General features: G+C 35.2%; 2 protein-coding genes and 1 pseudogene across 9 annotated transcripts; 2 read left to right on the top strand and 1 right to left on the bottom strand.

Annotated features, from left to right (window-relative positions):
* The first annotated feature begins 375 nt into the window (after positions 1 to 375).
* LOC136205933 (putative disease resistance protein RGA3) lies at positions 376 to 6,730 on the top strand. Of its 5 annotated transcripts, none has more exons than XM_065996799.1 (9): positions 376 to 3,774; positions 3,954 to 4,155; positions 4,253 to 4,340; positions 4,575 to 4,826; positions 4,988 to 5,052; positions 5,514 to 5,634; positions 5,990 to 6,056; positions 6,168 to 6,239; positions 6,384 to 6,730. In XM_065996799.1, the coding sequence occupies exon 1, from the start codon at positions 470 to 472 to the stop codon at positions 3,152 to 3,154; it is 2,685 nt and encodes an 894-aa protein (XP_065852871.1). In that variant the 5' UTR covers positions 376 to 469; the 3' UTR covers positions 3,155 to 3,774; positions 3,954 to 4,155; positions 4,253 to 4,340; positions 4,575 to 4,826; positions 4,988 to 5,052; positions 5,514 to 5,634; positions 5,990 to 6,056; positions 6,168 to 6,239; positions 6,384 to 6,730. The 5 variants fall into 5 exon arrangements, with proteins under 5 accessions (XP_065852871.1, XP_065852869.1, XP_065852866.1 ...); XM_065996797.1 differs by having other exon boundaries at positions 4,253 to 4,344; XM_065996794.1 differs by having other exon boundaries at positions 4,253 to 4,826.
* A 9,481-nt stretch (positions 6,731 to 16,211) lies between these two features.
* Positions 16,212 to 22,675, bottom strand: LOC136205591 (uncharacterized). Of its 4 annotated transcripts, none has more exons than XM_065996244.1 (3): positions 21,446 to 22,675; positions 17,800 to 18,732; positions 16,212 to 17,423 (listed from the first exon to the last, which is right to left on the bottom strand). In XM_065996244.1, exons 2-3 carry the CDS (start codon positions 18,509 to 18,511, stop codon positions 16,966 to 16,968), a joined length of 1,170 nt encoding a protein of 389 aa, XP_065852316.1. In that variant the 5' UTR covers positions 18,512 to 18,732; positions 21,446 to 22,675; the 3' UTR covers positions 16,212 to 16,965. The 4 variants fall into 4 exon arrangements, with proteins under 4 accessions (XP_065852316.1, XP_065852315.1, XP_065852317.1 ...); XM_065996243.1 differs by having other exon boundaries at positions 17,800 to 21,678; positions 21,845 to 22,675; XM_065996245.1 differs by having other exon boundaries at positions 17,800 to 18,817; positions 21,845 to 22,675.
* LOC136205964 (phosphoenolpyruvate carboxylase kinase 1-like) lies at positions 19,648 to 22,742 on the top strand (annotated as a pseudogene).
* Positions 22,743 to 27,337: the final 4,595 nt, after the last annotated feature.

Raw genomic sequence — 27,337 nt, 5'->3', positions numbered from 1 at the left:
CAGTATGCTGACATTATAATGACGTATTTTTTTAGACGAAAATTATACATTTTATTTTTTTATTTTGTTAGGTAATTTTGATGGAAAATCAATTTATAAAAATTGTATATTTTCTTAAAAAAATCGTATATTTTTTTTTTGTACAATATTATTTAATTATTTTCTGAGTTTTTGTTTACCCGAAGAAAAGCGAAGGTATCTTCTAGTTTATATTAAAATCACTTATCCTCAAATTTGACATGTCTTTTTTATTGAACAGAGAATTTTTAATTTACCTTTATTAAAGGCTTAGTTGGATTTCCATTGTTGACTTATTGATACTGCTAGTCAACTCAGGTCATCTTCACAAGAAATTAAGATCTATAATTTACATTTCATTTCATTTGTGAACCAAGTTCCAACCTTTTTCTCTTCTACTTGAAATCAACCAACCCAATTTAGATTGCTCTTGTTTCCCTCACTTGGAAAAATGGCAGAATCAATCCTTTCTGATATCGCTGTTGGACTCATTTCCAAGCTGGGTTCTTTGTTACTGAAGGAGATAGGGCTGTGGTGGGGTCTGAAAGATGATCTTCACAAACTCGAGAGCACTGTTTCCGTAATCCAAGCTGTGCTTCTTGATGCTGAGGAGAAGTCAATGGAGAATCGTCAAGTCAAAGATTGGCTTGGAAAGCTGAGTGAAGCCATGTATGATGCAGATGATTTGTTCGATGAGTTTTTAACAGTGGACTTGCGTCAACAAGTTATGGTTGGTTCTAAAACAGCAAAAAAGGTGCGTCTTTTCTTTTCAAGTTCCAACCAGTTTGTTTTTGGTCACAAAATGGCTCATAAGATTAAGGCCCTTAGAGAGAGATTAGATGAAATTGCTGCTGAAAAGATTAAGTTTCATTTAGAGGAGCGATCTGTGGAGAAGGTTTTTATAGTTGAGGGCAGGGAAACTCAGTCTACTCCACCTAAAGTTGTTATTGGTAGACAGGTTGAAAAGGAGGCAATTGTAGAGTTTTTACTCTCTTCTGATTACCAAGAGAATGTGTCTGTTGTTGCCATGGTTGGAATTGGAGGTTTGGGAAAGACTACACTTGCTCAGCTAGTATGTGATGATAACAAGGTCAAAAACCATTTTGAGTTGAAGATGTGGGCCTGTGTGTCTCATGATTTTGATCTGAAGTCACTGGTGAAAAAAGTTTTAGAATCTGCAATTGGAAAGACACCTGAAATTGCAGAGATAGATCCATTAAAAAAGCTCCTTCATGAAAAGATAAATGGGAGAAAGTATCTGCTTGTGTTGGATGATGTGTGGAATGAGAATCGAGATAAATGGGAGAAGTTAACAGACTTGTTAGCATGTGGTGCAAGTGGAAGTAAGATTGTAATCACTACACGATCCAGAGCGGTTGCAGAGATTAGTGTTGCAGAGATGAGTCAGCCAATTATACATGAATTAGAAGGTCTGTCTGAAGATGAAGCTTGGTCGTTGTTCAAACATATGGCATTCAAGCATGGGCAAGTGTCGAATCCGCACCTTGAATCTATTGGAAGGGAAATTGTAGCCAAGTGTTGTGGAGTTCCTTTAGCCATAAGAGCAATAGGAGGTATGATGTTCTCTAAGGAGGAGTGTGAATGGCCAAGGTTCAAAAATAAAGAACTCTCCAAGGTAGCTGCATACCAGAATGATATTTTACCAATTCTTAAGTTGAGCTACAACCATCTTCCTTCCCATTATAAGAATTGCTTTGCTTATTGTAGCTTGTATTCTGAAGACTATGTAATTTATGTAAACGATCTGATACAACAATGGAAGGCACAAGGGTATCTCAAGTCAACAGATTCAAATGATTCTCTTCAAGATGTAGGCTATGGGTATTTCATGGATCTTTTTCGGTTGTCATTCTTTCAAGATGCTAAAAGGGATGTCTTTGGTAACATTGAATTTTGCAAAATGCATGATTTAATGCATGAGCTGCCCGTTACAGTTGCTCGGGACAATTTCTATGCATCACATTATGGAATGACAAGTATTGAAGACAAAACTGGACATATGTCATTTCAGGTTGATTCAAACTCTATTTTGCAAGATTTTTCTCCATTGTGGAAGGCAAAAAAGTTAAGGACGGTATTACCATTGAACAATTTTCCCAACAATTTTCCCATTGTGGAAGGCAAAAAACTCGATGCCATGTTTTGTAATTTGAGATGTTTGAGGGTGCTTAAAATATCTCTCTCCGAAATTAATGAACTGCCAAGTTCCATTTATAAATTGAAGCGTTTAGGATATCTTGATCTTACCCTCTGGTCCAATATCGAGAAACTTCCATATTCAATCACCGATTTACAGAACTTACAAGTGTTGAAATTAAGTTCGTGTAGACGCCTCAAGCAACTGCCGTATAATATTACAAAGTTGGTCAATCTTACAGATCTTGACAATTATGAGTGTTATGATTTAACTCATATGCCGCGGGGTATTGGGCAACTGACACGACTTGAGAAATTATCTCTATTTGTAATAGCCAAGGATACTTCTATCTCCAAGCATAACGGTGGGCTTGATGAATTACATGCATTGAACAAATTGACAGGTTCATTGGAAATCACGAATTTGAAATACGTGAAAAGTGTTGCATTTGAATTTGAGGCAGCTAATTTGAGCGAGAAGAAACAGCTTCAAAGTTTATTATTAAACTGGAAAACGAAAACGACTTTTGGAGATAGGGACGACAATGTCAATGTGAATGATGAAATGGGATTGGAAGCTCTACGCCCACACCAAAATTTGAAAGGATTGACTTTGTGGGGTTACAGAGGAGTGAAGCCTCCAAGCTGGCTACCATCTATCACTAATTTGATGTCCATTTATATTGGGAGTTGCAGAAGCATACAGTGGCTCCCACCATTTGATCAGCTCCCTTATCTTAAAAAGATATGGATTATTGATTCAACTAACCTGGAGTATATAGATGTTTCTGTGAATTTTGAAAACGGAGGATCTTTGTCATTCTTTCCTTCCCTAACAGGTCTTACTCTCATAGAATGCCCCAATCTGAAGGGATTTGTGAGATGCAAGACTGATGTTGGAACGAAACCATCATCGATATCAATGGAAGCTGCCCTGCTTTCCTTATCTTTCTCATTTGGAAATTGGAAGTTGTCCTAACCTGACTTGCATGCCACTTTTTCAGGAGATTAAAAAACTGAAATTGGGGCAATTCGGAGTAAAGTCCCTGATGGAAGTACTGACAACTTCAGCATCACAATCCACCTCTTCACCTTTCTCTACTCTCGCTCAATTGGAGCATCTTTTTATCTATGAACTTTTAATCAATGAGCATTATCCATTTGATGAGTTGCTACAGTACCTTCATTCTCTTCAAAAACTTGAGTTTTATCATTGCAATTGTGAAAGTCTGTCTAGTGATGAGAAGGATGATGGCATGGCGTGGCAAAGACTTGAATTCCTCCGTTCTGTTGATTTTATTGAGATGCAAAACTTGGTTATTCTACCAAAGGGGCTTCAATATGTTACGGCTCTGCAACATCTGTATATATGTCAGTGTCATTGTTTGACCTCTATATCAGAGTGGATGGGCGACCTCGTTGCATTACAAGATTTGAATATCATTGATTGTCCCCAACTAACAGAAAGATGTAAGAACAACACAACTGAGGATTGGCCTAAGATCTGTCGCATTCAAAATATTTCCATAGACCATCAAAGTATTCAGAGGAATGGCTGCTATCTGCTCTGATTGCAATTCTTTCTCACATTTTGTCAGAGTATGTCCTCCTCTTCAATCTCCATCATTTTTTAATTAAATATACTCATTTTGGCCGTTTCTATAAAATCTGTATTTATGGATATTGTATATGGTTCAAGTTGAGTTTAATATGTACAAGAAAGTGGGGGCCTTTTTGGAATTTTTGTAATTTATATTCCCGTTGAATTGTCCTTGCAGTGATAAGCAGACTCTGAAACAACATGGTGTGACATGCGATGTTGATAAAACCCCCTCAATTGTCATTAGAATTGACAAGGTCAGTTCGGATTCTGACAAGGATTTGAACTCTGCAGTAAAATTTGCCCTTTGATTCAAACTTGCTGTGAGCTGAGCTGTCGCTAGCAACATCGAAGCTCGTGGTGGTCTTTTAACCAATCTGGTATTACTTTTATGTTCTTCATTTACTTATGAACATGTAACCTAACAATTTGGAATATGAAATTTGAATCAGACATTTTTGTTTGAGATCATTTCAGGAAAATCCGTCAAAAAGGTTCCACAATATCAACTTCAAATAGGAACCTGAGCATCTCACGCACCTTGCAACAGAAACAGCCATCTCAGGCAGGTAACATGTGAAGATCAATGCCAAAGCAAAACTATGGTATAACTTCCTTATAGTGAGTCCGGATTAAAAATGTGAATAATCAGGAGACTTCTTTCTTTCAAGATGCTAGAGAAGCAAACTCGAGATTCACCCATCTCGTCCTTTCGAGGACCAATCTCGGAAAGTTCATCATCTCGTATTCTTTTAAGACATGGTCGCTTTCTCAATCATCCAATTTCTGATTGTTTTAGGACTATGCCTCAAAAAGGTTGATGTTGGAATGAAACCACCATCAATTTCAATGGAAGAGCTGCCCTGCTTTCCTCGTCTTTTTCTACCAAAGGGGCTTCAATATGTTACCACTCTTCAACATCTGGATATCTCTGGGTGTGATGATTGGCCTAAGATTTCTCATATTCCAAATATTTACATTGACGGTCTAAATGTTCTAAGGAATGGCTGCTACCTGCTCTGACCGCTATTCTTTCTCATATTTTGGCAGAGTATGTGATTGAATCTCCATCCTTTTTTAATGAAACATACTCTTTTGATCGTTTCTTTAAAGTCTGTATTTTTTTAGTTTTCATATGTCTCTACATGGATAATGTATATGGTTTTCTTTGGAATTTTGTAATTTATACTCCTGTTCACTTGTCCCTTGCAGTGATGAAGGGACTTAAAACAACATGGGCTGACACACAATGTTGATTAAAGCCCCTTATTGACAAGGTTAGTTTTGAATGATAAACTGTTTGCTTCTTTTATTACCCTTTTTTTGTTTGATCTATATGTTAATTTTTTTTAACTTGTTGATATGTTATGCTTCAAATTTGGTTCATGTTTTTATTAGAGGATTCTCTAGTAAAATCTGCTGCTTGATTCGGATGGACATGAACTTAACCGTGGAACATAGTTATAGCACCATGTGTTTCTACTTATTCAGTTCCATTGTTAAATTTTGAGTCAATAATTTAGACTCATAACAAGCAATAAAAGAGCGGTAACTTAATATTTTCTGCTTACAAAGAGCTAATATGTCCGATGATGAATATGGCATGCAAATCTTCTGGTTTGTTGATTTCTAATGGTGGCATCTCTTGGCAGTGAATCTTGTTACTCTAAAACACCATTAAATTGCAGAATAAGTAAAGCTTTATAATAATCCTTAACAAAATGCACAAATCCTGCAGCGCGGCATGTACTCTGCCAAATGCATCAGTTCTTGAATCGGTACGAGCCTTCATAGCTGGTTGGCATATAGAGGAAAGATATCAGCTTATGATGCCTTTTCTTGTCCAAATGAGTCACAAGGTGATTGATTATCGTGCTTTCTGTACCGGTTCATATGGTTTATAATTTGCTTCTGATATTAATCTCATAGTGTTTTACATGCTGACCATTCTTGCTTGTTCTATAACTCATTTAAATCACATGTCAAGCTTCATTTCAGTTTTAGACACTAGATATATGCAGTAGTAATTCAGTTTCGATTGGATCACAAATGTATGCTCATTTCTGTAAGGGTTTATAGGGTTTCCAAGGGATTTAATTCTTCAATGCTTTTCATATCCAATACATTGATTCTGTTCTCATTTATCTTTTTTGAAATTTTTGATTTTGGCGAACAAGAAATTAGTATATAATTATGTTCTGTAACATAATGCAGACGACAGTTGATTGTTGTGGGCTGTGGCTAGCATGTCAGAGCTCGTGGTGGTTTTCAAACTAATCCGGTATTAAAACAATCCTTTGTCATTACGCTCTTCGTTTTCTAATGAACATGTAACTTTTGCAAATTGGAATATCAAATTTGAATGAGACATTCTGGTTTGAGATCATTTCAGGTCAATGCCTCGAATAGGTTCAGCAACATCAACTTCAAATCAACCGTCTTGTCTTTCTGAAGACCAATCTCAGTAAGTTTATCATTTATCATATCTTTTAAAGACATGGTCGCTCTCTCACTTATCCAATTTCTAATTGGTACTTCAATTAAAGGCGTACACGAGTAAAATGATTAATTTCTTGCTGTTGTTGATGTGAAAAGTTGGGTGTAACAGGTGAGGTTATGGACAACGAGAAATGGAGCAGGTGAGAGGGAGACAGAGCTTTAAGGCAACAGAAAATCAAAATGGTTAAGTTGCTTTGAATAATGAACCAGTTGCTTACTTGGTTAAGTGAACCCAGCGGAGCAGCTGCGAAAGCAAACGAGTCTTCACGAGGCTTGGTTATTTGAGTCCAGTCCAACAGAGCTGCTGCAAAAGCAAGCAACTAGGCAAAAAAAGTTACCAAAGTTTGTTAAACAACCATTGTATTGTTCATCTTATAAGCTGATGTTACTTAAGTTTGTTCTATGTGTTAGTATAAATAATACTCCATATAATAATAGAAGCATTTCTTCTCCTTCTCTTCTCTATCTGCCAGAGATGAATCCATCTTTATCTCCTCTTATTCTTCTTCCCTTATAGTGAATAAAACATTGGACAAACGATACAGTGCGTGCCGCTTCACGATTTCGTCAATGAAGGAGCTTATTCTGCCGGAATTTCAATTGTTTCAGCATCCGGTTCGATTCGAGTGGTTTGATTCTTCCAGCAGAAATAAAATTACTCATTTGTCAACTTTTAAATCACGGTGTTTACAAATCGATAAAACAACGAGGTTTATTAAATGGATACAAATTAAATTTATGGTTAATCTATTTCCCCATATGTGATGTTCTGTTTGAAATTCAAGAGTTGATATATCTGTAACAATATGATTCTCAGTGATTGTTATTAATGTAAAGTTCACTATTTATACAGGATACAGTTCACTCTAGGTGAACAACTATAATTAACAGCTTATCCTATATTCTAGGCTAGAGATAAATAATACAGAGAATAATAACTAAATACATAGTCTAATACACCCCCGTAGTCTTAAGGTTCGGAGGGCGAACGTTGAGACTATTTCGAAAATCCTCAAACAGTGTCGACGGCAGACCTTTGGTGAAGATGTCAGCGATTTGATAACGAGAGGACACGTGAAGGACACGGACCTCTCCTTTGGCAACTCGTTCTCGGACAAAATGGATATCCATTTCCACAAGCTTAGTGCGGTGGTGTTGAACCGGGTTGCCTGTCAGATAGACTGCGCTGATGTTGTCACAGTACACTAGTGAGGATTTCTGAATTGGACAGCCAAGTTCTAATAGAAGATTGCGGATCCAGCATGTCTCAGACACAACGTTGGCAACGCCGCGATATTCAGCCTCTGCGCTGGAACGGGACAGCGTTGGCTGTCTCTTCGCGGACCACGAGACTAGGTTGTCTCCTAGGAATACACAGTAGCCTGATGTTGAACGGCGAGTGTCGGGACAGCCTGCCCAATCGGCATCCGTATATGAAACCAATTGACTGAGAAGAGATGCTAGGAGTGTGAGCCCAAACTCAATAGTGCCTTTAACATACCTAAGAATGCGTTTAAGGGCAGCCATGTGTGTTGTTTTGGGGTTGTGCATGAACAGGCAGACTTGTTGAACCGCGTATGAGATGTCAGGTCGGGTAAGAGTAAGGTACTGAAGTGCACCAGCAAATCTTCTATATTCAGTAGGATCATGGTAAGCAGAACCAGAAGAGATACTTAACTTTTGCTTGGTGTCCACTAGGGTGGTGGCCGAATTGCAAGAAGTGAGTCCGGCTTTGTCAATAATTTCGGAAGCATACTTCCGCTGAGATAGGAATAGTGACCCTGGAGAGTGAGTTACCGATATTCCCAAGAAGTAATGTAGGGGACCCAAGTCTTTCATTGCAAATTCGGAGCTCAATTGGGACATGATGGAGGCTTGAAGTTTGTCAGAAGAGGTTATTAGCACTATATCATCAACATACAGAAGAAGGTAGGCCATGTCAGAACCTTGTTTGTAGACAAATAGAGAGCTGTCAGAGATGCTATTGGAGATACCGATTTTGATGACAAAATTAGCAAATCGTTGATACCAGGCCCGAGGTGCCTGTTTAAGGCCATACAAGGATTTTTGCAGCAGACAGACATGATCAGGATACTTGGGATCCCGGAACCCCAATGGTTGATGCATGTATACTGTTTCGTGAAGGTCCCCATGCAAGAATGCATTTTTGACGTCCAATTGCCGAATTTTCCAATTTTTAGACAGAGCTATGCTGAGGACAGCACGAATAGTAGCTGGTTTAACCACAGGGCTAAATGTTTCACCACAATCAATCCCTGGCAACTGTCCTGAACCATTGCCAACCAATCTTGCTTTATATCGCTCAAAGGAGCCATCTGACTTCGTTTTGTGCCTGAAAATCCACCAACTACGAATAATATTAGCACATTTAGGACGGGGTACAAGTACCCACGTCTTATTTTGAATAAGAGCCTCAAATTCATCAGTCATGACTTGTATCCAGTTTGGATCATTTAATGCAAGAGAGGGTGTTTTAGGAATAGGAGATATGGGAGAATTGGTTAAGACAGAGAGATTTAACATTCGACGGGGTTTGTGGATTCCATGTTGGGCCCTTGTGGTCATTTTGTGAGTATTAGGAACCTGTATTTGAGGGGAAACGACAGAAGTATCAGATGTGTTTGTGGTGTAGTAGAGGAGGATGTGGAAGATGATACGGACTCAGAGGTTTGTAATTGCGCTGTGCGCGAAGACGACGACTCGGAAGGACTGACATTATGGGACAAGACCGGAGATGACGGTGACGGAGTGGTGAGACTCGACGGAACAGCAGGTGACACGGACTGATTAGCGCGACTGGATATAGGGGTGGACGACGGTGATTGTTTCGACGCAACAGGAGACGAGGACGCGATGGATCTTGGAACGACGACTGACTCGAGACTGACGGAGGGGCGACGAGGTGAGGGATTGCAGAAATGGACAGCGGGTAGGAAGTTGCTGTCCGACGCAGGAGGAAGTGAAGGGGAGGGATCCCAACTTTTAGGTGCGGTAGAAAACAGAAAGTTCGATTCGTCAAAGACAACATGTCGGGAGATGATTATTTTATTTTTAGACGTGTCCAGACACTTATAGCCCCTATGATTGGATGGATATCCTAAAAATACACATGGAAAAGAATGAGATTCAAGCTTATTTCGAGTTTGGGATGGAATTAGAGGGAAACAAAGGCATCCGAAGACGCGCAAGTGAGAGTAACTAGGTTCTTGGTGATATAGAATTTTAGTTGGTGATTGATATCCTAGAACTCTGTGCGGATAGATATTGAGAAGATGGGTGGCTAAATCGAGAGCGTGGTGCCAGAATTTAAGAGGGATGGAAGCATGATGCATGACTGTTCTAATCAGATTATTAATAGTGCGAATGGTGCGTTCTGATTTTCCGTTTTGGGGTGAGGTGTACGGACATGAGAACCGGAATTGCATGCCGTTAGTTTGACAAAATTGTTTGAAAGAATTATTATTGAATTCACCCCATTGTCACATTGAAAAACTTTAATTTCTCTTTCAAATTGAGTTCTGACATAGGACCGAAAAATAAGAAAGACAGAGTAGACTTGTGATTTGTGAGCTAGCGGAAAGGTCCATAAAAAATTGGTGTAAGAGTCGAGAAATAATACATAAAACCGATGACCACCTGAGCTAAGGACGGGTGAAGTCCAGATATCACTATGAATTAAATCAAAGGGCATACATGCAAAATTGTTCGAGGACCGAAAACGTAATTTTACTTGTTTTCCATTAATACAAGAAGAACAATATGATACCATGTAACAATATGATTCTCAGTGATTGTTATTAATGTGAAGTTCAGTATTTATACAGGATACAGTTCACTCTAGGTGAACAACTATAATTAACAGCTTATCCTATATTCTAGGCTAGAGATAAATAATACAGAGAATAATAACTAAATACATAGTCTAATAATATCCTTCTTTCATGATTGGGATGTCACTGAACTTTGCAACGGTTGCTAAGCCAGGTTGGACTCTGATCAGTCTTAATCGAGTTTTACATCAAACTACCTTATTCAAATACTATTCAGTCCGTATTATATTTATATCAGGCTTGGGCCGAGCCGATCAGTGTATGAAAACTGATTTCCAAGCTTATAGTCCAACCCGCCTAACTAATATATATTTATATTAAAAAATTTAATTAAAAATAATATTAAAATATATATATATGCACAGTAAAAATATAACAAATTAAAATTTTAGCTAATTAATTCAATAAACCCCGCAAGCATGCAATTGACAAAAAAAAATTGTAACTGAATCTTTTTTTTTTTTAATTTACCCTATATATTTTTCAAATGAATTATGATGCTTCAATATTTACCTCCAATGACAATAACGAAAATTAGGAGTTTAAATGATTTAGAGGGAACAAGTATATTAATAGTATCCAATGTCTCTTTGGAAAAAGAGAGTATTCAATGTCTTGATTGTAAATATGTTACCATCAAACTAAATTGTAATTTATCAAGAATAATTAATTAATGATTAAATTTAAGTGTTTTTTTTCTTGAAAAAAAAAATTATATTTAAGTTATTATAATAGAAAACAGTAGTGTTCATAAGGACTCTGAATGATCAAACGAATTTGGTCATTCACTGATAAATCTAGGAGAATTAATTTTAAGCCTTAATATGCTTTGAATATCCATTTTAGAATTCTAATGAGTCTAACGATGAATGACTAATTTCACTTGATCATTCAAGTTCAATGTGAACACTATACATTAGTAAATTAACAAATTAATTAGTTATGCACTTATTTTTATTGGTAAATGATAAAACTAGACCTTAGAAGAAATCCATCTACATTTGTAGACTCACACTCATTTAGATATAGGCTACTAAACTAGACACTTCCATATATTTTTCTAAAAGTACCCTTATAAACTCCTCATTTCTTCAACCTTATGTTTTTCTTCAATCTATCTTCTAAATATTTAGAGTAAATTTCTACAACCTAAGAACAATGAAGAAAATAGAAATTAAGCACAATGAAGAACAAATATTATTTCAACCCAAGAACAACGAGAAAACAGTAACAGAAACCAAGCACAATGAAGAACAAATAAAAGTAAATTTTGAATGTTTAGAGTAAATTTCTACAACCTCTTCTTCTTCTTCAACACATCTTCTGCGTAATTTTAAATATTTAAAGTAAATTTTGTGGTTAGCATATTATGAAATGGGAAATGCGAACCCATGTGATAAAATGTGAACAGTAAATATTGAAAAAGATTCAAATCATCAATCAAAGATTTTTTTTATTAAGAATGAGAACCTATAGGAGGAAGTTGTAATGTTCACATTCAAAATTTACTTCTATTTGTTCTTCATTTAGTTTCTATTTTTGTTTTCTTCGTTGTTTTTAGATTGAAACATGGTTCTTTAGAATGTTGTTTGCTCTTCTTTAGCTTAAATTGCCTGCTATAGATTGGGAAGAAGAGGGTTGACGAAGAAGATGAGGTTGAAGAAGATGAAAGGTTTGTAAGGGTACTTTAGAAAAATGTATTGGAAGAGTATAATATATATTATGGCTAAATTAGTAAACATTGGCTATGCATTGGAGCAATTCGAGTCAAATTCGAAATGATTGTGGAAGAAGTGAAGGAAATGGGATTCAGTCCTTTGAAGTTGCATTTTGTTGAAGCAATCGTGGCACTGATAAGAGTGAGCAAATCAAAGAGGGATGAAAGGGTTGAGGTTTATAAGAGGTGGGGTTGGTCTGATAAAGATATCACTATTGCTTTCAAAAAGTTCCCATGGTGTATGGCATACTCAGAGGATAATATAAGGGCTACAATGGATTTTTATGTCAACAAACTGGGTTTAGAGTCATTGGGATTGTCCTACATTACTTGGATATAGCTTGAAGAAGAGGCTCATTCCAAGAGGTACAGTTCTTCAGTTTATGTTATCCAAGGGTTTGGTTAAATTAGATTCGGGCATAACTGATATGTTCATATGTTCAAAGAGGTGTTTCTTGGAAAAATATGTAAAATGCCTCTGCAATGTAATTTCGTCAATGAATGTTCCAAAAACACCAAGAAAGATGTTGCAGTTGAAATGCTAGAATGATAGATATCTTCTGTTTTGTTTTGTTTTGTTCATGGTCAGTATGAAAGACATCTTCTATTGCAGACAATGTGCATAGATATCAAAATGTGATTGAATTCAAATTCTAACATGTGATTGAGTCGTCATATCTCATCTTCTACTGCACAAGTTTTTAACTTTGGCTCATTGAATCGTGACGTGCTACTTGGACTAAGCTTGAAGAAGAGGTTGATTCGAAGAGGTGCAGTTATTCAGTATCCAAAGGTCTGGTTAAATTGGATTCAATTCAAGAATGACTAAGATGTTGGAGTGTACTGAGAAGTGTTGGTTGAAAAGTTCGAGAATTGTTTCAAGGAAGAAGCCCCTAATTTTAATTAATCTGTACAATCAGAAGTTAAATGAGGCAATCAGTGAAGGGAAAATAAAGTCACGAAGGTATGGAAATTGGGAGTTAAAGGATTTGTATTTGTGCTTAATTCAGTATATGTCATTCAATTCAGAGGGTCTTTTATTGTGTAAAGCTATGTTGCACGGAAACGGAAACGGGAAACAACAAGGATACGGGGAAACGTTATTTCTAAGGAAAATTAGCTAGAAAACGGTAATGAAAACGGAAAAGAAACAGAAACGGATACGAAAAGCGGAAACGCTAATGAAGAAGAGTTTCCGTGCAACATAGGTGTAAAGTGAAGTGGTTCTTTGGAAAATTATGCTGAAGATCCTCATTTGAACAAGCTGTACAAGGAGAAGTTGGAGCTTTATGATGCATTGCTGCAAATATTGAAGAATTGCGTGAAGATGCATTAATATTGATTTGGAGAAAGAGAATTTGGTACGTAATTACAGACTTTGATGTGCTTTAAATGAGAATCTTGTTCATTTCTCTGGTTTGTGTTGATTGATGTTTAAATTACATTCATGCTCTCTTTGAACTATAACACTACTTGTGGCCTTTGAACTTCATTTGTTGACATAAAAAAATCTCTAAATGTTTCAGTATTATAATATCCAAGTCCACGTCGGTCGAAGTCCTTAAAAAATTTAACACGATGTTGACTTGGATGTCAAGAAATGAAGTTAAAAATCCACAAGATTAACAATGTTATAATTTAGGGACCATTGATGTATTTTACCTGTTCATATGTGAATTTTAATAGGTTAATTATCCCACTGTGTGGAGTGTGGCCTTGTAAACTGATTCAAGTTTACAATTTAACATCCCATTATGGCATAGCGTAATTGATCAGGTGCAATACTAAGTAGATATATTTGCTTTGGCCCAAGTCTCTTCGTTGGACTCACGGCTTTAAAATGCCCATTCACTTCCTCTCTATTTCCAATGCAAGATTCAGTAGGCTACATTAGATGAACTGAATCTTATATTGGAAATGGACAGAGAGTGTGTAATTAGGCTATCTTTTGGATGGGGGAGAAATAGAGCTTATTTGTGTAACAATTGGGTTAACATTAGATGAACTGAATCATAGATTGAGTGTTAAAAGCCAAATATTCGTTAAGGGTTTTGATTGGGATTTACGGTCTTAATTGACATGGTTTTTGATTGGGAGTATGATAGAATCTTCACAAGTTTTTAACTTTCCTCATTGTATTCATTCCCCAGGGTCTGCATTTTGTGGTATTTGATATATTTGTATTGAGGTGCATTGAGAAAGTCATGGACATTGCTATTGAGTTGAGGATGGAATTTGGCTTTACATCAACAAATTGGGTTACTATTCTCCAGTCTTTATGAATTACCACTACTTGGATATAGCTTGAAGAAGAGGCTCATTAGAAGAGCTGCGTGTATTCAAATAATGTGTTCAGATGTACAAACAAGTTTCTCTTGGAAAATTTTATGAAAATGTTGTGAGAAAGTAAACAGACATTTTTGTTGAATCATAGTATGATTTGTTAAGTTGGGACGAATGATGATAATATAAAGTTGAGGTTATGAGAATGCCAGGTTATTACTACGGTCAAGTTTACGCAACGAATGGTGCCTTTACATATAGGCTAGGAGACTGAAATTAGCATCCAAGACACTTTCTTTCCTTAATTCTGAGGAAGAACGATGAGAGAAATGCAAATAAGGCTTGTACTTGAGTATGTGCCAGAAAATGTTCACCAGGCGATCAAATGCCACAATAAGATGGGTCAAAGGATGCCCCTGATATATGTGAAACTTTATTTTTATCAGGTGAATTGCAGTTGTTCTTTTCGTGTTCGAGATATGCATCCCACGTGCTGTACATTCTTATATAGCTTATTACCCGTTGCATATACATATCAATGAAGTGGATGTTCATTTTTCATTTCAATGTTGGATATGTTGAGTTGATTAAATTATAGTATTTGTTACATGAATTTATGCTAATTTTTGTATATAATGTTAATTATAAATTTGATGCTATCATAGCTCCCTTCAATCCAAGTAATCCTTAATATTAGTATTCAAATGTGTCAGCTATTAATATGAAGTGAACCTTTAACTATCAGCTCTAGCTTTTGGTTCAAACGGTTCCATGACATGGTATCAGAGCCAGTTTGACCAAGTGGTCCAGGGTTTGATTCCTGGCAGCCCCATTTGTTGAGTTATTTACAGGACATGGTAATAAGGGCATGCGTTGTCACGCTTCAAGCCCAAATCTGCTTTCGCGTGTGGGGGCGTGTCAACTATTAATATGAAGTGGACCTTTAACTATCAGCTCGAGCTTTTGGTTCAAACGGTTCCATGAAAAAATGAATGTTGGATTTTTATCCCATTATTATTCTCATCTTGCATTTTAGTAATTATGATCATTTCAGTAATTAGCAGGGCATGTGTGATATCTGTAGAGTAAAAAGTCTAAAGTTCATGATTGAATTCTCAAATGCTCTCTAAATGCTCAAGTTTGCTTGCTCTAATGTTGTTTTAAAAAAAATGAAGAATCTCAATGATGTTGTAACTTTTTCAAATAGAAATGATTAAATGTTCAATATTAATGACTAAATACCTCATCAAAGATTCAAAGTTTATTTTAAAAAAATACATTGAGAGCATGATACATGGTAGGAATCTGAACCACAAAACAGAAAAAGGCAAAGACAATGCTCAACCACTATAAAAGCAATTGGTGGTATCTCCAATTGGTTGAATGTTGTTTTTCTATCATTTTATATGAAATTTTCTTCTGCACTTATGATCTATCTGCTAATTCAATTAATCTTCCCTTCATCATGGAATATTAACCAAACTAATTTGATGTTAAATAGCCTGCAATGGTGGTCCTATGAGTTTGTAGTCTTGCTGTCAGTCCTCTCTGTATCGTAAGCTATTTAGCATTCGAACTGATAATTAAAATTTCAATGTCATATTTTTTAATTGAATTTTGATGTTTTTCTTGTTAACAATGAGTTTAATGTCCAATATACAAATTTCGTTTAATGCAGCACAAGAGTGTCAAACGAACTAGGAGCAGCAAGAATTGCAGTTGATAGCAGTAGGAGAGTTGATTCTAGTGAGTGGAACACTGCCGGGTATTCATTTTAGCAATGAGAAACAAGTGGTGGAGCAGCCATATATATCGAAACAAGTGTTTGGGTTTCAAGCATGGCTCCTTTGGGTTGTGTTGACGGCTTACAAGGGGATGTGGATGACATATCATATGTGAATTCAGGAGTTTCAGCTGCAGCAGCCATATATATTGGGATTTTGGCATACAACTTGGTGCCACTTTGCACACAATTCTACTCATTTTACTAACAACTTCATTTTACCTTTAATCCTTTCAATATATTTTACTATGCTAGCTTAACATCAGAACAAGATTTCCCATCTTCAAATTCAAACAACATAAATGCAAATCAATTACTTCAATTAGAAACCTCCAACAACGGCCTGACACACCAAAATACACATATATATAGTTCATTGCATTACTTAGGAGCAGGGAAATGATTATTATGTACAAGCTTTTTTTGAGTTGTTTCTGCAATCTAAATTACCATTTGACAAAACTTTATATGCTCTATTCTAGCAAAACTACAATCTCTTTCATCTCAGCAGCATCCATTGATTCAAATCCATCCAAGTTTTGATCCATGTGAATATGATGTACCTGTCCTAGCACGCTTTCTCTTACCTTCGTATAGCAATCCATCCCGATACCGGCGTTGATTAATTGAAAGATCTTCCTTCATAGGTTCAAGCTGCTCACTTCTCTTTGTGATGGACATTTGGATTGATTTCAACTTTGAGTAACGGAGGACAAAAAAGAAAATACAAAACATATCAAAGAAACGGATAAACAAACTGTAACAATAAATATCCTTCGATGCACACAAAAACAAAACAGGGTAGAGATAAAAGATGAATGAGGCATGCTTTGTTGATCTACACAGGCCAGAATTACAACAAATAAATATCAAGTAACTTTTTGCAGGTATTATAACAGTTGGCGGTGGCAACAAAGCATGCCTCATCCATCTTTTATCTCTACCCTGTTTTGTTTTTGTGTGCATTGAAATATATTTATTGTTTTATTTCTTTATTGTTACAGTTTGTTCATCCGTTTCTTTGATAACTGTTTTGTATTTTCTTTTTTTTCCTCCATTACTCAAAGTTATTATATATTATATGATGCACCAGTTTATATGCAGCCAAAAACAGTAGAAAAGCAAAAATTTCCGTTAACTTCTCAGTTCCGGAGCTTAAATTTGCTTTCCAGGAAACAACCAGCTTTGCAGCTTGGGCTTTCACTGCAGGACTTATTGTTGGTGAGACTTCAATCAACCTCTCCATTAATAGAATCTTAGTCTTAACACTTGTATCTCGTCCTGCACCACAATTTCTGCTACTATGGGAATATGAATCTTGCATCACACACAAAACAAACATTGCCGGGTCTGCAGATGACTTAAGAGCAGCTAAAACTTCATTGGGCAACGAATCATTATTGCACATGTCATCTGTTAGTATCGACGGAGAAGTTTTTTCATCAATGCTAGTACTAGACTGAGAATTTGCAGTGCAAGAATTATCCGGTTGATGTGCTTGCAGATGAAAATCAACTGTCACATGGACAAAGAATACACTGATCAGGATTAAATCCATAATAATTTTCAAGTATGACAATTATGAGTAGGAGAGGCAATTCAGCTTTTGTGTCAAAATTGTGGTATGTTATATATATATATATGTTCACTATGAATATATATGATATAAAGGCTAGAAAAATGGGAATCGTGTTATCATGTCAGAAATTGTCATCCCCAATTATGAGTTCTACCATTTCTACCAAAAGCATCAATATGTTGAAGATGTCCTGCAAATACAAGTTTTAGAAATGAACCTAAGCGTACGTGCATAACTAAATATACGACAATCACTAAAAATAGCCTGCCTAGACAAGGGACTTCTGTATGAATTTAGGGAAAAACAACTTACAAGGTTCAAGCGTCTGCCTATTCTGACAAATAGCATGAGTTTTCTGTTCCTTAAGTTCAAACTTCTTGAGACAAGCTTCAAACTGTTTCTCTTTCAGTAACTTTTCCTTCAATGCGAGTTCTTCATTTCGCTCTCTAATGGATTCTCGAATAGCATTGAATTCCCTCACTTTCAATTCAAGATCTTTACAATATGTTCTCGTTGTTGCTTTGAGTGAATTGAAATCTTCTTCTTTTGATCTAAGTTTTTCGGTAAGACGTTTTATGTGCCTTTCGACAGAAACTAAATTCTTCTTTTTCCATCCAACTTTTGATGAGAGCTCACTAATAGACTTGTCAAGAAACTCCACCTTTGTCTGTTTCTTTTTGAGCTCTGAAGATTGAACGTTGGCCAATCCCTGCAGTGTTTCCAACTGCTTCTGCTTCAACTCAAGCTCACAATTGGAATCACTTATCAAACTCTTTACCATAGCCAAACCCTTCAGTTTCAGCTCAAGTTCTTCATTGCAATTTGCAGCATAAGTTTTCACCTTTTGAACTTCCTTCTCTATCACTTCAAGCTCCTTCTTCACTGATTCTAACTGCTCCGTTTTCACAGAAAGATCCCGGCTACACTTCTCATGTTTTCCTTTCACCCAAAGCAATTTTGATTTGAGCTGCACAATACGTTCTTCTATCGACTTTTCAACTGTACTCAATTGGTTCTTTTTCATGGTGAGAACCTTACAATGTACTTGAAGTGACTCCTGTACCGACTCCAATTGCTTATTTTTGACCGAAAGGTTTTTGCAACACTCTTCAAATTTCACTTTTACCAAACCCAAATTCTCCTCGTTTGATTTGAATTCTTCATTTTGTTGTTTACTGACTTCTCAATTGTATCCAATTGCATTTTTTCATAGCAAGCTCCTTTTGCACTGAGTCCAGTTCTCCCCTTTTCAAATTAAGCACTTCATCAAAATTTCTTTTAGAGCCACATTCAATTGTCTTTGTTTTGAATTAAGGTGCAAAGAGAAGTCCTGGATCCACTTTCCAAGATCATAAATATGTTTATTTTTCAATTGAAAACCATAAGCCTTGGTTCTATTTTTTTGTCAGCAATTTTTTCTATTAGAACAAAAACCTATGAAACAAAAAGCAACTTTATCACGAGTTTCAAGCATACAAGTCATCTACGGGGAATCAAACTAAAAATACAAAATCGGTATCTGAAGAACACCAAATTTTAGGAATCCCAAAAACTCCTACATATTCAACAAAAACACCATACTGCAAGCTATTCAATAAAAAGCAAGATTAGAGGAAAATGGAGGCGAAGATTCCATGTATAGACCCTTAATTCCCCAAGAAATAACACCAACACCATTGTGCATGCATAATGCTCTCTAGTGTATAATACAAGATCGAGTTAATAAGCTGTTTTTGAATAGTTTCTTACTCTGTTCTCTTGGCTTGGCTAGCAGATTATCAGCTCAGAAACAGAAACTCCATTGACGACAGTGAGAACAAGGTAAAACCTGGTGGCTTGAGCATCTTGCTTGAGTACAACTCATGCTTAGTTGATAACAAGGAAAGACTAATTAGTTGGCAGCACTTGATGGTTTCTAGTAGGTCTTTGTTGGCACCACTCGATGCTAATTATGTTCCAAAGCCTAACCCCCGAGTTGAGCTTTCACACTTCACCACAGAGAAATCGGAAGAAAGTATGGCAGAATTGACCCAAGACAGAGTTCACATTGCATATTTCACTGAGGAGGTAGAGTATCTAGCTCAGAAGTTGAGGCAATCTTTGTCTTATATTATTCATAATCTGGTAGTTACCAGTTTCAGAGAATGACTTGCTAACCCGATGAAGAAATTGAAGCTAGATTCTATAATAGCAATTGAAGCCTTTGAGAATAACAACCCCTTTAAACTCAGCCATTGTGGATTCAGGAACAATAACACCCCTGATGCCTCGACAATCGCAAGGTTAGCAAGTTCTTCATTGCTTACATGAGCTTCTACATCTTCTTCAATAAACTCATGCTCACATTCAAGTATTTGTTCATCTTTCTCAAAAGATTCTATAATAGCAATTGAAACTTTTGAGAAAGATGAACAAATACTTGAATATGATCATGAGTTTATTGAAGAAGATGTAGAAGCTCATGAAAGCAATGAAGAACTTGCTAACCTGGCGATTGTCGAGGCGTCAGGGGTTGTTATTGTTCCTGAATCCACAATGGCTGAGTTTAAAGGGGTTGTTATTCTCAAAAGCTTCAATTGCTATTATAGAATCTAGCTTCAATTTCTTCATCAGGTTAGCAAGCCTTTCTCTGAAACTGGTAACTACATTATGAATAATATAAGACAAGGATTTCCTCAACTTCTGAGCTAGATACTCTGCCTCCTCAATGAAATATGCAATGTGAACTCTGTTTTGGGTCAATTCTGCCATACTTTCTTCCGAATTCTCTGTGGTGAAGTGTGAAAGCTCAACTCCAGGTTAGGCTTTGGAACATAATTAGCATCAAGTGGTGCTAACAAAGACCTACTAGAAACCATCAAGTGCTGCCAACTAATTAGTCTTTCCTTATTATCAATTGAGCATGAGCTATCCTCAAGCACAAGCAAGATGCTCAAGCCACCAGGTTTTACCTTGTTCTCACTATCGTCAATGGAGTTTCTCTTTCTGAGCGGATAATCTGCTAGCCAAGCCAAGAGAACAGAGTAAAAAACTATTCAAAAATAGCTTATTAACTCGATCTTGTATTATACAGTAGAGTTCTAGTTGTTAATACAAATCCTAATGTGTGTGAGTGGTGTTGGTGTTGGTTATCTGATGGAAGGTTGGATAATGTGTATTGGGTATTAGTAGTGGTAGGGATCATTAACTTTGGTTACTTTCTTTGTTGTGCTAAGTTTTTTAAGTACAAGCACAATGATGAAAAGGCTGTGCCTGGAAATTGATGGCTATATATGTGTATATGATATTGAATAATCTGTAATAGTTTGTATAATTATAATGGAAAAAGTGGAATTTGTTTAGGTAAAGATTTCAATTCGCAGCTACAAAGAGATAATTGTGTGAAAAAAATAAACCCATATGTATCTGGCCTATTTCTTCCCTCTCAATTCCATCCATATTTCTGCCTAAAATCAGAATGATATGGAATTACTTTCTGGGATTACACTTTTTTTTCAACTCAGCACATGCCAAAATCGTAGCACAAAAAATAGAAAGAAAGATGCAAAACCCTTTATCTAACCCTTTATCTATCGTGGGTGCAAGTGCTCTAACCTCTATCTCTAGACCCAAGATAAAGTCATGTTTCATGAGTTCTGTTACCTAGACATAAAATTGCTGCATGTACCTTATCTGAGTCCAAAATTACTTCAAGTTGGAACCGCCAATAATGAATTTTTACCATTTTTATGTTAGGGTACATATGCACTTTTCTAGAGAAAATTAAGGGCAAATTTGAACCTTATCCCAATTTTTATGACAGAATTGAAGTTTTATGACTTGTGATATGAAATCAACTCATAAATTTAGAGAAAGATAAGTGCAATTAACCCTCACAAGTGGCAAAACTGAATCAGCTGATACATATTATATTATACATTCGGCAGATAAGGTAGCCATATTCTCGGGGATAGAGTACCTGAATGCAGAATTAATACAAGCAAAAGAGCATGTTGGTTCAGTAAGCCCAGAGATACTTATAGAGAAAGATTGGAGAAGTTTTACATTGAGCAACGGTTGGGGATTTCCTCGACGAGTCTTTTTTGGAGGTGAGGAGTGTCAGATGCCACTTCCAGACTCTTTCCCAATGCTACCAAATGGTAGCTCCACCCTTAAATTTCAAATATTTCTGGTATTAACCTACAACAAACCCTATAAAAGGAGTGAAATCAAACTAAATAGTAACAATGGGTAAGCACAAGATACCCATTATTATCCTAAACAGCGCCTTTATATTTCAAAACCCAAACCAAACACATCAACGCAGAAAAGAAAGCAAAACACAAAAGTAGTGACCCAAGCGCTTAATAGAGACTACCTGATCAACCAGGAGATCGGCAGGGGCAGATTCGGAGTCGTCTTTCTCTGCAATTCTTTCTCCACCGGTGATTCCTTTGCCGTTAAGTCCATTGATAAAACCCTTACCTCCGGCGACTCCATTGATGCGCAATGTCTTCTCACAGAGCCTAAGATCCTCCAACTTCTATCAACTCATCCTCACATTATCCACCTCTACAATGCCTACGAGGATGATTCCTACCTTCATATGGTTGTGGACCTGTGTTCCGGTCAGGATCTTCACGACTTAATCATCTCTAATGGCGTCCTCTCTGAAACCGAGGCCAGAGTCCTCTTTATTCAGCTAATGAAGGTGGTTTCGCACTGCCACAACTACGGCGTCGTCCACCACGACATAAAGCCGGACAATATCTTGCTCGACTCGAGAAATTCCATTAAATTAGTCGATTTTGGGTCGGCCGAGGTGATTATGGAGGGAGAGACGATTAGTGGTGTTGTAGGGACGTCGTACTACGTGGCACCAGAGATTTTAACGGGAAGAGGGTACGGGATGAAGGTAGATGGTGTGGAGTGCTGGAGTGGTGCTTTATGTGATGTTAGCTGGATTTCCGCCGTTTTATGGGGAAAGCCCCGTTGAGATTTTCCATGCAGTTTCCAAGGGGAATTTGAGGTTTCTGTTACGAGCTTTTCACGGGGTATCTTCGGCCGTTAAAGATCTATTAAGGAGGATGCTCAGCAAAGACGTTTCCAAGAAGTTTTCCTCTGAATCAAGAAAGAAAATGTCTTGCTTATGGTTCAAAGTCTTCGTTGAGTCAGAATATAGAAGAGAAGAAGAAGAAAGAGCACAAGAAAACAAATTAGGAGTGGGATTTTGTGAGGAAGAAGAAGGGAACAAAACAAACAGTTTCATTATATAAATTATAGGAGATTCTTTGGGTTTTTTAATTTTGGTAACAATTGTTACAAATTTAATAATTTTAATAATTAATTATTTTTCTGAAACCAAAATGATAGTTGTCAGGATTTTTTTATAGGAAGTTAATAGGGTTAAGGTGCAAAAATACCCCTAACGTTTTGGGTAAGGAGCAATTTTACCCCTAACGTCTAAAAGGGTGCAATTTTACCCCTAACGTTTGTAGCCAAGAGCAATTTTACCCCTAACGTTGATAAATTGGATCAATTTCAAAAATAATTCATCAAACTATCTTCTTGGTCATGAATCTTATCATCTACACGTCACATGTGCGTCATTTTATCAGTAACAAATCATAAACATATGTTGAGATGTGAAAAAAAATAAAAAACAATATACTGTCTTTTGTACGAATTAGATAAAAAATTCAAAAAATTCACCGAATTTATAAATATTAATCTCAACTTCTATTATTAAATTACAAAAGATATGAAATCCTTTTTTTAGAATGAATTGATATACAATTGGTGTAAACTAATGAACAAAAATATCTGTGTTTTATAATAGTGTCTGAAACTGACCCAAATTACCAACGTTAGGGGTAAAATTGCTCTTGGCTACAAACGTTAGGGGCAAAATTGCACCATTTTAGACGTTAGGAGTAAAATTGCTCCTGACCCAAAACGTTAGGGGTATTTTTGCACCTTAACCCAAGTTAATATTAGTTCTTTTTCTATTTAGCCTTCAAATGTTATAAATAATAATTTAAGCTATATTGTGATATAATTTTATTTTGGGTTAAGGTGCAAAAATACTCCTAACGTTTTGTTCCAGGAACAATTTTACTCTTAACGTCTAAAATGGTGCAATTTTACCCCTAACGTTGGAAGTTAAGAGCAATTTTACCTATAATGTTGATAAATTGGATCAATTTCAGACACTATTATAAAACACATATATTTGTGTTCATTGTTCTGCACCAATTGCATAATAATCCGTTCTAAAAAAGATTTCATTTTTTTTATAATTTAATAATAGAATTTGAGATTAATATTTATAAATTCGGTGGAATTTTTGAATTTTTTTTGTCTAATCCGTACAAAAAGACAGTATATTTTTTTTATTTTTTTACATCCCAACGAAAGTTTGTGATTTGTTACTGATAAAATGACACATGTATGAAGTGTAGGTAACAAGATTCATGACCGAGAAGACAGTTTAATGAATTATTTTTCAAATTGACCCAATTTATTAACGTTAGGGGTAAAATTGCTATTGGCTTCCAACGTTAGGGATAAAATTGCACCATTTTAGACGCCATGGATAAAATTGCTTCTGGCCCAAAACGTTAGGGGTATTTTTACACCTTAACCCTTTTATTTTCTATTTAACCATTTCAAAAGATTACAATTAAAATAGTGATTTAATTTCTTATTTTTCATAATAATTAGAGCTATATTAGTAATTTTAGGAAATTTTTTATTCAATGGAATTTTTTTTTAATTATAATTAATGGGAATTTAATAAGTAAGATAAAATTGATAAAAAAAATTAGGGTATTGCTATATACCGTAAAAGTTATACTTTCCACCGCACTCTTTTGACATTTATGCCCTCCTCACAATTTCAAACCAATAACCAAAAACTCTCAAATCCTCTCTAACTTTTAAAGCTTTTCATAAAACCCGACCTAAAACGACATACCGCCAAAGAAAGGAAGGGGAAAAGGCTTAATGAATCTTCCGATAAGTTTTTAAAAAAAAAAATATGTCCGAAATGGCGGAACCCATTTTTTTTTTTTGCCTAAACGGAACTCCGACGCCGTTGCCACCACAGGCGGAACGGACGAACTGTTCGTTCCGTCCGTGGTGGCAACGGCGTCGGCCATACTTTCCACCGCCGTTCCACCGTAAGGTGGAACTGGGTTCTGTGCTCGTTCCACCGTATGGTGGAACTGGGTGGCGCATCCGTTTAGGCTTATTCCTTTTAAAAAAAATCAAAATTTAAAAAACGAATTTTTAATTTAAATTTATATCGTAAGATTACTTCGTGTTCGAAATCATGGTCTTCGGGAATACTCGGATCCATTTTCATCAAATTCGGGTTTTTAGGCTTGGGAGAGAAAGAGAGAAAAAAAATTTGAGTTTTTAAAAAAAATAAAATGAGAAGGGTATAAATGTCAAAAGAGTGCGGTGGATGAAAAAAAAATTGCGGTATATAACAGCTCACAAAAATTATTATTAATTACAATTTCATTGTTCCATCTTAATTACAAGTAATCAAATTGATTTAATTTTTATCAATTACAATTCCATAAAAATTAGTGGATTTTAGTTATAGTATTCTATTTTCTTTAAGAAAATAATATTCTATTTTTAAAAAGAAATTTAATAGTTGTCAAATTGATTGGATGAAGTTTAATAGGAATTCCATATTAGTTATTTTTCTATTTAGCTATTTTAGAATATTATAATTAACATAATGGTTTAATTTTTTATTTAGCCATTTCGGTTTTTTTTTTTCAAAATCCTTGAAGTACGGACGTAATTATTTCTAGATTGGTAAGTTTGGAAATTTTCTTCGAACACTAATTGATGAATATTTAGGGGGTGTTTGTTTAACTACTTTTCACCACATGTTTGCCTTTTCATTTTAAAAGGCATAGTTTTAGGTGTCTGGTTAGGCTTCTCCTGTTTGCCTTTACAGTTGAAAAGCAGCATTAAATGTTTGGTTAGTGACCTCTTGTTTGCTTTTTATACCTGAAAAGTAGCCTTTTACAAAAGCAGAGAATCTCTACTTTTTGGAAAAGCAGTTTTTTCCAACAGCAAACCGTAACAGCAAACAGTAAACAGCAACAGCAAACCGTAGGTAAAACAAACGGGCCCTTAATCTATAAAATCAAAATTGATTGAAATCTTTAGTAATTACAATTCTGTCACCTTATTCATAATTAAAATAATCAAAAGTGATTAATTTTTTTATTAATTACATGTTCATAAAAAAAAATTAGAGGATCTTACCAAGAAAATTTTAATAGATATCAAATTGGTTCGGAATTTAATATTAGCTATTTTCTATTTGTCCACCTCATAAGATAACAATTAAAATTCATGAAACAAAAATTACAATGAAAGTAATATTAAAAGAATATTGGTTTAGTTTCTTATTTAATATTTTAATTAATTCTATTTCTTTCCAAAAAAAAATTGAAGTACCAATGAAATTAGCATATATAGATTAGTAACTTTATAAAATTTTATTCCAATTCTAATTAGGAGTGTGTTTTCATGAAAAAGAAGGAAAAAAACAGTTTCATTATCTAAGATAAAATTAATAAAATTTTCACCTTTTTTATTTTTGGTAACAATAGATTGTTTCAAATTTAATTATTTTAATATTTAGTTATAAAGAAAGATAAAAAGAAATTTAAAAGTTGTCAGGATTTCTTAATAGAGATTTAATATTAGTTATTTTTCCATTTAGCCTTTTCAAATGTTATAATTAAAATAATAATTTAATTTTCTACTTAACTATATTGTGGTATAATTTTATTTTCTATTTAACCATTTCAAAAGCTTACAATTAAAATAATAATTCAATTTCTCATTTTCCATAATAATTTGAGCTACGGTATGGAAAATTTCCTTTGTTGCTGAACCTCATTTGTATACTTACGTTCTTAAACAAGGGTAGAGTCTGATCGATAGGAGTTCATTAGGGGACACCATTTCAGAAAGGAGAGAATCCATTTCAAAGGAAGTTGAGGAACAAAACAAGATTAGTTTGTTCCATTTTTAGTAAAATAGTGAAGGATATTCCATTAGGAATGAAAAAAGGGATGTAGTCTTCTAACCAAACTTTATTTTTTAATTCCTTTTGTAAATATAATGCTGGGTATGGAAAGTAAAAGTAAAAATGAAGTTTTCATAAAAAGAAAAAGGAACATTTACATAGAAATTCAAGTTTTGGATGGAGTATAAAATTAATCGGTTGGTGAAAACACACAAAGTAAGGTTTACTTTGTAAAAAAATAAAATAAACATAACATTTACCTAAGTCAAGTATTTATCTTAATTATGTCAATTGAAAAATAGTTCATTTTCTTTTAACAGTTACCTTTTTCTTTTAACAGTTACTTTTTTTTTTTACGATTTCCTAAAACTTAGGAATCGTTTGACATTTTATATAATAAATTTACTATATTTGATAGGTATTGGATAAATTTTTTTTAAATGGGATTAATTTGTATTTATTTCACTATTTGTGAATTCCATGTAAATTACCCAAAGAAAAATGTATCATTAGACCCATCTTTTATTTGAATACACTAGGTCCCTGATCATTTAGTTTTGGTTTTATTAAGCCACTGATGACTAAAAAAAGTAATTTTGGAGATAAAATTCGGTTAACAAGCTGTTATTAATTACATCTGCATTCAGAATTTGTAACTTTTCACTGTTTGAAAAAAGTTTTAGATGTGTAACGTGGTTATAAGAAAACTGTAAAAAGCTTGATTCAAACTGTAAAAAGTATATTTTTTAATAATTTCAAATACATATGAAGTTAATAACGTCTTTTTAACAGAATTACATATCAACT

This window comes from Euphorbia lathyris, chromosome 9 (genome assembly GCF_963576675.1).
Source record: "Euphorbia lathyris chromosome 9, ddEupLath1.1, whole genome shotgun sequence".
In the NCBI taxonomy this organism is placed as follows: Eukaryota; Viridiplantae; Streptophyta; class Magnoliopsida; order Malpighiales; family Euphorbiaceae; genus Euphorbia; species Euphorbia lathyris.
This window is presented reverse-complemented; position numbering and strand designations above follow the sequence as displayed.